This window comes from Danio rerio, chromosome 18 (genome assembly GCF_052040795.2).
Source record: "Danio rerio strain M-AB ecotype USA chromosome 18, GRCz13ab, whole genome shotgun sequence".
In the NCBI taxonomy this organism is placed as follows: domain Eukaryota; kingdom Metazoa; phylum Chordata; class Actinopteri; order Cypriniformes; family Danionidae; genus Danio; species Danio rerio.
The window spans coordinates 12,315,929-12,328,028 of NC_141038.1; the positions used below are offsets into that span (position 1 = coordinate 12,315,929).

The 12,100-nt window shown below is 37.1% G+C and overlaps 1 protein-coding gene across 2 annotated transcripts in view; it reads right to left on the minus strand.

Moving 5' to 3' along the window:
* tspan33b (tetraspanin 33b) overlaps positions 1-12,100 on the minus strand; it is a 37,062-nt gene that overhangs the window by 7,237 nt on the left and 17,725 nt on the right. The window contains exons 6-7 of one of the 2 annotated variants that reach the window (XM_087292445.1): positions 11,570-11,698; positions 1,593-1,754 (exon numbers count right to left, since the gene is read on the minus strand). In XM_087292445.1, coding sequence (XP_087148571.1) covers positions 1,593-1,754; positions 11,570-11,698 — 291 coding nt within the window. Of the gene's footprint in view, positions 1-1,577; positions 1,755-11,569; positions 11,699-12,100 lie in introns of those variants that run through there. The other variant, NM_001045135.1, reaches the window with a different exon arrangement.

Genomic DNA, 12,100 nt, shown 5'->3' on the forward strand with positions numbered 1-12,100 from the left:
CATGAGCTCTGGGGCTGGTCATAATACAGACAATTTTGATCTTGGCCACTTGAGCACATCCAGAAGTACAGAAAGTCCACATAATTACAATATGTACCAAATTTCATTGCTACTTTACTTTTAAAAACAGGTAACAAAACTGTATCTGGATCAGATTGCTTTAATTTGTTGCATTGTGTTTTTTTTTTTTTTTTTTTTTTTGCCCTCTTGGTTGGCCATTGATGGCATTATTTCCCAAAGTTACCCGGCAACATTACTGTAAAGGTAAGGTTTCTCTGTGTATCATGAGCTCTAGCTGGTCATATTACAGACAACTGTGGTTTTGGCCACTTGATCCCATCCAGAAGTACAGTAAGTCTGCATAATGAACAGAATGGCATGTTTTTTTATTTTTTATTATTAATTAATCATAAACTGTTTGGGCAGCTTACAAATGCTATTTTGGCACAGCTTAATTTTTTAATAATCAGTTGGACCAATTGTTGTCAGGCATCACTATCAAAAAAATGTAATATTTAGAGCAGGCCCGTGCAGAGACTGCACAGGTTGGCGCGCGCGCGCTCTGATCAGCGGTGTTGTCGCGCGCCAAACGAAGGGCGGGAGGGGGTGTGTCGCGGGGGCACTTTTGATCATTTTGGAAAGGCACTTTCTATCCAAGACTAAAAAGGGCATGTGCACTGCCTATGTGTGCACGTGCCTGATTTAGAGTGGAATATACTCGATTAGGTCATGCAGAATACTACATCACCACTAGTGTAAAGAGTGGCTATTGAGACAGGCACAAAAAGGGAATGTAAATCTTAAGACACAGTTTGACCAGATTCAAGGACTGGAGCAGGTTTTTTTAAAGTTATTAAAGTAGTAAAATGTGTAGTATCTGTCTGAAGAGTTTGGATGGGCCTTCGATATTGCAGTTTCAACATACAGTATTTTCCCTACGATGTAGATTTGGGCTCCAAATGATGTCATCTGGATATAATAACGAGTTATTGTAATTTAAATACTCACACAAGTATTGTATTAGTTAATGTATTTACTAACATTAACTAGTAATGAACAATACCATGTAGAACCTTTATTAATCGTAGTTCAGCATTTGCAAATGCTGTATAAAAGTCCAAATTCATGCTTGTTAGCAACTGTATTTTCATTAAATAACATTAACCGACATTAATACACTGTAATAAATATAATGTTCATTGTTTGTTCATGTTAGTAAATGCATTAACTATTACAACCTTATTGAGGAAATTAAAGTGAGAAGTGGAGACATGTCGTCCATTGTATTCTTAAGTCTATGATTTGGCTTCAGTTGGTTGGCATACATAAGAATTTACCATGCCATGCTAGAGATATTTTAGAGAAGAGATGGGTGGATGGAAAATTATTCTGAAATTTAACCTAAATAATAGTCAAGTTCCCAACACTCAAGTGAAAAATTAATAAATGAAAATCCAATGCACTTGTGGTCCACTTATGGTTATGTAGTATTTTGCATGATAACATTAATATGACTATGTCCTTTGTTTGTATCTAACTAACATCTTATGTTGACCAATCAGAACGCCTGAGATGAGTCAGCTGATTGTTACCTGTGGTAAAGCGAGACCCAGAGTCAGAGCCCCAAATAACAGCAGGTGAGATTCGATCCAGATAACAGCTCTGTCTGCACAGCCCACCGAATAAATGGATTTGGTGGCATTGAGGTGGTTCTGCGTCTGAATCCCGAAGCCACACATGCTGTTGATCACAGTCTGTAAGAGCAACACAGAAGATGTTCAGTCTTTGTCTCTTCAGCTGTTTGTAGCCTTTAAGCAGCAGGGGGCAGTAAAGTTTTACCCACAACTGTTTAATGTGCCTAATAAATGCACGGTGTATAAATACAAACATGATTAATTAGTAATTTTGCAAAAACAAGCAACCTTATTAATACAATGCATATTTTTCCTATATCAAGGGAGCTGAATATTGTCTGGGGTGATTATGGATTAGTAGGCAACCAGCCGAAAACCCTTAACAACTGCTTAACATGGTAAAAAAAAGTCCTACACAAACAACTGCAAAACAAGAGTTCAGACAAGACGTACGTGTGTACAGGAAGCAGTCATTTAGAGCTTCTTGGTGCTTTCGATTCTGTTGATTTTTTTACATTCCTTGAGTCTTTTCTTTGCAATTTGCATTAACAGTCTGATCATTTTCATCTAAATGATTTTAAGAACGCAGGCAGACATTATAGTGTCGCTCAATTTGCAACAATAAAACTAATGTATTTGTAACATTTAAAAATGCTGCAATAAAGACTTGATATTTTTACAAATGGTCCAAAAAGTGCATGTTTGTCCAAATGATCAAATACACTCACTGGCCACTTTATTAGGTACACCTGCCCAACTGCTTGTTAACGCAAGTTTCTAATCAGCCACATGGCAGCCCCTCAATGCATTTAGGCATGTAGACATGGTCAAGACGATCTGCTGCAGTTCAAACTGAGCATTAGAATGAGGTAGAAAGGTGATTTAAGTGACTTCAGTCACTTTAAGTGAACAGTCGTTGGTGCCAAACGGGCTGGTCTGAGTATTTCAGAAACTGCTGATCCACTGGGATTTTCATGTACAGCCATCTCTAGGGTTTTACAGAGAATGGTCCAAAAAAGAGAAAATATCCAGTAAGCGACAGTTCTGTGGGCGCAAATCCCTTGTTGATGCCAGAGGTCAGAGGAGAATGGCCAGACTGGTTCGAGCTGATAGAAAGGCAACAGTAAGAACAGGAAACTCGGGCTACAAATCGCACAGGCTCACCAAAATAGAAGATTGAAATGTTGCCTGGTCTGATGAGTCTCGATTTCTGCAGCGACATTCGAATGGTAGGGTCAGAATTTGGCATCAACAATATGAAAGCATGGATCCCCATCCTGCCTTGTATTAACGGTTCACGCTGGTGGTGGTGGTGTAATGGTGTCGGGGATGCCCATTAATACCAATTGAGCATCGTGTCAACGCCACAGCCTACCTGAGTATTATTGATGACCATGTCCATTTCTTCATGACCACTGTGTACCCAACTTCTGATGGTACTTCCAGCAGGAGAACACACCATGTCATAGAGCACGAATCATTTCAGACTGGTTTCTTGAACATGACAATGAGTTTACTGTCCTCACATGGCCTCCAGAGTTACCAGATCAAAATCTAATAGAGCACCTTTGGGATGTGGTGAAACGGGAGATTTACATCATGGATGTGCAGACGACAAATCTGCAGAAGCTGGTTGATGCTATCTTGTCAATATGGAGCAAAATACCTGAGGAATATTTCTAGTACCTTGTTGAATCCAACTCAGAAATTGTTATAACTTTTCTTGAAAGTCAAGTTTACATACATTAAGATTATTATGCCTCTGAAAAAGTTCAGATGATGGTGTCAAGGTTTTGGAAGTTTCTGATTGGCTAATTGACAACATTTTAGTTAATTGGAGGCACAGCTGAATAGTATTTAAGGAAAACCTCAAACACACTGCTTCCTTTTGTGACAACGTGGGAAAATCAAGAACCCAGAATCAACAAAAAGCCAGTTTACAATTTTCTGAATTACACTGGAAAAAATAATATTTTCTGGAGACATGTCCAGTGGTCTGATGGAACTAAGATTGAACTGTTTGGCCATAAAGACCAGTGTTACATTTGGAGGACAAAGGGGAAAGCTTACAAGCTTAGAAAAACTATGCCAACTGTGAAGTATGGGGGCGGCAGGATCATGTTGGGGGGCTGTTTTGCTGCAGGAGGGACTGGTCCACTTTACAGCGTAGATGGCATCATTAAGAAAGAACATTATGTAGAAATACTGAAGAAACATCTCAAGACATCAGCCAGGAAATTAAAAATTGGCCACAAATGGGTCTTCCAAATGGACCATGACTTATAAGCAAACTGCCAAATTAGTTAAAATGTGCTTTAAGCAGAGTGAATGTTTGGAGTGGCCATCACAGAGCCCTGCTCTCAATCCTATAGAAAATTTGTGGGTAGAGTCGAAAAAGCTGACATTTTTATATTCTGGCATTTAGCATGTAAATCATTTAGGTAATCCTAACAGACCTAAAATAGTAAACATTTAATATGATTTAACTTCAGAGATTTAAAAAAAAATGGTTATGTTGCTTTTGTGTATGTAAACTTCTGGTTTCTTATAAAACTTCTTATATATTGGTCTCTATATGTATGGTTTTTGACTCCTAAGGGCAACTGTTCTGATTAAACTGTGTCCGTTGTTATCTGATGGGTCAGGGCTGGTCATTTTCACTTCAGCTTTTTCTGCATTGTGAGCCTTTCTCTGTGCTTTCTGATAACTTGAGGATGTTGAATTGCCTTTTGCTTCATGGGCTAGAGATGAACAATTCAGGTCAAGGTCATCAGTCTTCAGTTAAATGCTTGCATGAGGAATTTGCTTTTTTTGGTCAAATAGTTCATCACATTTATATCCATTACACAGCCTTCAGTATTAGCGTTGATAACCTGTGGGCTTGTTACTAAAAGAAATAAAAAAATCTATTGCTCGTTACTCGTTACTTCTTTCAAAAGGAATATTATGTAACATATTAGTCCCTGTGAACAGTAATTTAATAGTTGTTATATTATTTTTGCATTACACTAAATGAACTTTTGAAAATTGTCCAAGCTTTTGTAGTTGTGACGTGATTTTGTATCTGATGATGAATGATATTCAGAAATATAACCTTTAAAGGTCCAGTGAAGTGCTTTCATATGTGTGACATCATTTCAACTGAAACATAAATACAGGGCTGAACATAGACTAACCCCTCCCCTTTATTAAAAACAACCAATAGCCTTTTGTTTTATCATAGTGAAAAAAAAAAGCCAGTGAAAATGGTTGAGCTTAAGCGCCACAAATTGATAAGGGATTTCGTCTTGAAAAGGGTGGGACATGTCAGATACTATTGAGCATTTGAATGGTCAGAAGATTTTTTTTTCCACCTAATTAATTCAATGCCATAAGAACAAGAGGTATTACATAGTCATATAGTTTACCTTTAGCTTACAAAGAAAAAATAATAGACATTTACATAAATTTTTACATGCATTACGTTTTCAGTGCTGTTTTGTTTTGTGATTGTTGTAAATATATCATTTTAAGTAATTTAAAAAAATGGGAAAAATTGTGTTTGCATTGAGCACACTTATTCTTTTATTAGTCAGAAGATTTGATGAAAACTGAAGTATGAGGTGACATCGTCACAAATCGTTGCATTTATGCAGAAGTGGAAAACTGCAAGCTGATGTTTATATCTTCTAAATGTGAATTTTGTCACTGTTTTGGTGCACACAAGCTTATAGGTATCCTTAAAACTTCAGATTAAAGTCGGCTGTTGGCTGTCTTGCTCGCACAAGCTTTTTCAACCCTGCCCACAAATTTTCTATAAGATTGAGAGCAGGGTTTTGTGATGGCCACTCCAAAATGTTCACTCTGTTCTCCTTAAAGCACATTTTAACTTATTTGGCAGTATGCTTAGGGTCATGGTCTGTTTGGAAGACCCATGTGTGGCCAAGTTTTAATTTAATTTTAAGTTTTAATTTGCCATCGATACTGTGAAGTGGACCAGTCCCTCCTGCAGCAAAACAGCCCCACAACATGATGCTGCCGCCCCCATACTTCACAGTTTTGATGGTGTTCCTAGGTGTGTAAGTTTTACCCTTTGTCCTCCAAATTTTACACTGGTCATTATGGGCAAACAGTTCAATATTAGTAAATAAGCAAATTTTAATTTGGCTTTTTTTTGTTGTTGTTTCTGGCTTGTTGATTTTTCCATGTTGTCACAAAAGAAAGCAGTGTGTTTGAGGTTTTCCCTTAAAAACTATTCTACAGTTATATTCCTCCAGTTAACTCAAATGTTGTCAATTAGCCAATCAGAAACTTCCAAAACCTTGACATCTTCATCTGAGCTTTTTTAGAGGCATAATAATCCTATTGTATGTAAACTTGACTTTCAAGAAAAGTTATAACAATTTCTCAAAAAAAAAAAACCTCATTATTCTGCTATTAAGCATAAAAGAAACTAATTTGATAATCCTAACTTACCTAAAAGAAAAAAAGTTTAGTCACATTAACATCTGACTTTTTTTGTTTATGTGCCTTTTTATTCATTCATTCATTCATTCATTCATTCATTCATTCATTCATTCATTTCCTTGTCGGCTTAGTCCCTTTATTAATCCGGGGTCGCCACAGCGGAATGAACCGTTAACTTATCCAGCAAGTTTTTACACAGCGGATGCCCTCCCAGCCACAACTCATCTCTGGGAAACATCCACACACACATTCACACACACACTCATACAATGAGGACAATTTAGCCTACCCTAATCACCTGTACCGCATCTTTGGACTGTAGGGGAAACCTTTTTATACAGTGTACGTAAAGTTCTGGTTCCAACTGTATATATATTGTATTAAAAACCCCTCAATATTTTTAAACCACTAGAGGAAGAGTAAGTACATTGTTTTTTGTTTTAATTTTTTATATGAGCTATCCGCTTTAGCTTTTACTAAACTGATAAACTGAAATTATGATTCATATCTTGCACAGATGCCACAGAGCAGCGGCGTCATCTCCACGTGAACAGCTGTTCGGATGAATCACCGATTTTCTCTGTCATTTCTTCCACTTCAAACAACACGCCGGAATACAGTAAGAACAATTCAGCTCACAGCTTCTCTCTCTCAGCATCTTCAAATGTGGCACAGTTCCTCCATTCCCTTCTGTTTGTGTTTAAAAGAATTGCCTTTCGTCCTCTCCGACCTGTTTAGAGACTGTTTATCCGGCAATCACCGTAGACATTTGCCAAGGGAACGGAGATCATAATATTTAGGTCTGCCAAGGAGTCGCTGTAAAAAATACGGTGATCTATGTTCTGTTCGAGGATCTTATCAGCATTTAGACACATCTCGCCGATTGAATTGAGCACACATTTAAGCAGCTGCTTTTAGACGTCATGTCGACACAGCACACGTTCGGTCATTTTACTTTCTTGAGGCATGAAAAAAAGCAATTGAGAACGAATAAATTCTTCTCGGGTTGCTGCTATGACAACTGTGTCGAAATTGAAACTTTGAATCACTGATACGTTTGGTAAACCCAATCTGTTAAACTTCACAAAGCTCGTGGTGATGTGATTATAACAGGGGTAATTAGCAGCGCAGGCCATCGTCGGTTTTAGAGGAAAGGCAAAGTCTGACTCCACACTTTGAATTCGTCTTTCGTGGCACTTTGTTGCACGGCGCAATAAACCAATGACCGCATACAGTTCTGCAGAGCTGATGACATGAAAAATAATACTGCTTTGCATCTGTACTGATGTACGACTACAAAGGCTGAGAACAAAAAGGGAAGGGATTGTGTGCAAATAAAGGTTCAGAATGAAGGATCATTGTATAACTGAACGCAAATTGTACTTTGTTTCTGAAGTCTAAGCGGTGTTTGTCTGCAAGTCTCACCAGTTAGATGTTAGTGGCTCTTTCTTAGGTGGTTGTCTTGAGATTGGCAGTGGCTAAAAAGTATTCTGACGAGTTCAAATTCACAACAAAAGTGCTCACAAAAGGTTGTGAATGTAACAGGATTATTTTGGATATTTTGATTTCACTATATTTCCCTCCTGTTTACATGCTGTTCATTTAAAATTGTTTTGTGTTCACAATATAAATGTAAAAAGAGTCTGTAAAGTGACAGTGGTTTCACCTCTTCTCCCCCCCTTGGGTTAACGTCAAGGTGGTATGGTCCAAGCAGCCATACCTGTTGCACTATTGTTTGAGTGGTCTTTTCCACCTTTACAAGGAGGTATGCTCTACCTGTTCCATGTTGAACTTGGCTCTGGTCATAATTAATACACACACAAATATATATTTAAGTTTAATTTTAATCATTTGTTATATTTACTGATGTAAAAACAGTTTGTTATATTGTAGAATGTTATTTTTGTTGACAGTGTACATTTAATGTAATGAGCTGAAGCTGCCGATCTTATAATAACATTCTCTGTGCAGGTATGCATTTATGATTTTGACAATGTAATATGTGGATTGTCACTGTTCAAATGCTGATTTTTGTAATTGTGAGAGCTAGTTTTCTCTTTCCCTTTCCTGTCTTCGCGTCCCTCCGCGGCGCCCCTCGCTCGTTTCCTCCATCTTTCATTCGCCTTTTTCTTTTCCACCTTTACCTTGAACTAAGGAGTTTACATTTAATGTAATGAGCTGAAGCTGCCGATCTTATAATAACATTCTCTGTGCAGGCTCAAAATGGTGTCCTCTCGTCATTAACTACACAACACAACGCAGAGCAAAAGAGAGTACGGTTACATGAACATGGTGGGTAAAAATATCTTAGAATTCATTACATCATTCATTTTCCTTCGGCTTAGTCTCTTATTTATCTGGGGTTGCCACAGTGGAATGAACCGCCAACTCATCCAGCATATGCTTTACGCAGTGGATGCCTTTCCAGCTGCAATCCATCACTGAGAAAGATCGATACACACTCATTCACACACATATACAACAGACAATTTAGCTTACCCAATTGACCTATACCACATGTTTTTGGACTTGTGGGAAAACCGGAGGACCCGGAGGAACATGCAAACCCCACAGAAACACCAACTGACCCAGCCAAGGCTGGAACCAGCGACCTTCTTGCAGTGAGGCGATCATGATACCCACTGCGCCACCATGCAGCCCCCATATCTCCAATTTATCATTATTGATATATCTCATCCTTATATCTTAGTTATTATAATAGTTGTTTAATATTACAAAGATCTGATAACATTTCTTCCAAATTTCAAATGAAAATATTATCATTTAATGTTAGATTTTCTTTTACATCTGGCAGAATGACTAATGTTTTCATTAGTTCTGATCGAAAATGTTGGTTATTCCACAACATGTAGATTTTTTTAAGTTAAATCAAAAAAATAAAATGATAAATGTAATTTAACATGAACACATGTCACCATATTTCTTTAATAAATAAATACTGCCTTGCTAAGCATGAGACACTTCTCTCCAAACTCTTCAAACTTTTAACAGACTCAACTTTTGAATGACATACAGTACAGTAGGTCTCATTTCTCCTCTCCCAATGGTTTTCTCCAAGGTGATTATGCAGACAGATGATTATGGATGATGATGCAGTGCTGCCACCATGAACATTTGAGAAAATTATTTGAGAATTTGAAGGGATGAAACTGTGAAGTTAAATGTAATTCGAATGATTTAGAACTTGAGTCGCACAGCCAACTCATAAAGCAGCACATGAATCCTCACTTCACACAGACCTCTTATCTGCAGCTGCTTCTCTGTCCGTTTTTATCAAGGATTTTTCATAACTGCAGATTTCATAGGTGTAGGTGGTTAAACACTGATCAGGTTTGACCACAATTTGTCAAATTTTGAAAAATCTTAAAGTTTCCTAACAACATTGACAAGCGCTTTACAAATACGGTATTTTTGAACCAGTGCTTGAATTAATCTGTATTACAACTGTAGTAATTTACTGTATACAAATGACCCAATACTGTGCTACGGTTTCTACAGTTTTAGGATATGTTATACTACAATACACCACAGCTTAATGTAGTAGGAGTTAAAGTTTACAACATTATTTAATAAAGTTTATCAATTGCTAATTATAGCTGATAAAATAAAATATTAAATATAATATTAAATAATTAAAATTAAATAATGCTGATTATCTAGTGTTGTAAATACTATATTACATACAATATAGTACACTTATTTATGGTTCAAAAACACTGTAATATTTAATATCTGACATAGAAATCTAATTTAGGGCATTTTATACAAATTTAACATGACAAAAAAGTTCATATTTGGATTTCACATATATAAAATATGTAACAAATATATTAAAATATTACAAGAAAATACCACTTTTATACTTAATAGCCATTGGAATTACATATATTAAATATTATAGTAGGGCAACGCAGTGGGTAGCACGTTCTCCTCATAGCAAGAAGGTCGCTGGTTCGATCCTCGGCTCAGTTGACGTTTCTGTCTGGAGTTTTCATGTTCTCCCTGCGTTTGCGTGGGTTTCCTCCGGGTGCTCCGGTTTCCCCCACAGTCCAAAGACATGCGGTACAGTTGAATTGGTTAGGCTAAATTGTCCGTAGTGTATGAGTGTGTGTGTGTGTGTGTATGGATGTTTCCCAGAGATGGGTTGCGGCTGGAAGGGCATCCGCTGTGTAAAAACTTGCTGGATAAGTTTGCGGTTCATTCTGCTGTGGCGACCCCGGATTAAAAAAGGGACTAAGCTGACAAGAAAATGAATGAATGAATGAAATTTTATAGTAACCATAATGTTATATATATGTTTATATATGAAAGTCCAACGGTTGAAAAAAATTAATAAAAAAGGTGCATTCAGGATGAACTCGCAAGTTTGAAACATTCAAAACTTTTTGTACACTCTTATACATTTGCAAATGGTGTTTTGCATTTGATAAACGTATTTTATGATTATGTATTTTTATTTTGTGCATGTGAATTATTTAATTATTTGTAAGTATATATATATATATATATATATATATATATATATATATATATATATATATATATATATATATATATATATATAGATAGATTATATACAGTCTATTCTGTCTCCAAAACCGGCCACTTTATTAGGTACACCTTTCCAATCACATGGCAGCAACTCGATGAATTTAGGCATGTAGACATGGTCAAGACAATCTGCTGCAGTTCAAACTGAGAATCAGAATAGGGAGGAAAGGTGATTTTAATGATTTTGTAGCATAGTTGTTGGTTTCAGACTGGCTGGTCTGAGTATTTCAGAAACTGCTGGTATACTGGGATTTTTGCGCACAACCATCTCTAGGATTTGCAGAGAATGGTCCAAAAAAAAAGAAAATATCCACTGAGCGGCAGTTCTGTGGGCGCAAATGCCTTGTTGATGCCAGAGGTCAGAGGAGAATGGCCAGACTGGTTCCAGCTGATAGAAAGGAAACAGTAACTCAAATAACCACTTGTTACAACCAATAGAGCACCTTTGGGATGTGTTGGAATGGTAGATTCGCATCATGGAGCAACCTGCATCCTGCAGGATGCTATACTGTCAATATGGACCAACATCTCTGAGGAATATTTCCAGTACCTTGTTAAATCTATGCCACGAACGATTAAGGCAGTTCTGAAAGCAAAAGGGGTCCGACCCAGTACTAGTAAGGTGTACCTAATAAAGTGTAATGAGTGTATGCCGTATACTGTATGACTGTGACTGTTTGTTTAATAAATGTAAAATCCAAAAGTACTCATGTCAAATATCTCATGTCATTTGCATATGTTTGCATGAATCAGACTTCAATATGGGATAAAATACTATAGTTTTTTTTTTTTTATTCATCTTCAGTATCATAGAGTTTAAAATTATGACACCTGCTATTTTACAGTGTGTTACAGTCTGACAAGCTAGCATCAAAATGACTATTAATAATGGTGTGGTGTGAGGGCTTCACTCTCACCTCTCTAGGCAGAGGTGTGCAGCAGGAGAACGGCACAGAACATCTCTCATTGCTGGGGTTTGACGAGCTGCAGTTAAAGTATGGGTTCCAGGACCAGTCGGTGTAGTTAGTCCAGCCGCAGCACTTAAACTGTGAGGAAGGACAAGACTTATTTATACAAACTGTCTGCATATTCACCTCTTTGTTTTTTGGATAACATTAGGATTATTAAGAGGAGGATTAAGAACATGTAAAGAGACACAAAGGAGACATTGCACTGTAATGTAAAACAGTGTGCGTATTCTACATTGATGATCAGGGGATGGATATAAGCATAACTTCAGGGAAAACAAATTAATTAATTTTTATGCAATTATGTCACTTATTTATCAAACAAATCAAAGTTTTAAGGGTAAATCAGTAGATTATGATGTACAACAGACATTTGCTTCCCGCTGCACCCATCCGCTTGTCAATCTCACGTTCCATCCTTCCCTCCCTCGTGAACAAAACCCCAAGATACTTGAACTCGTCCACCTGGGGTAAGGACTT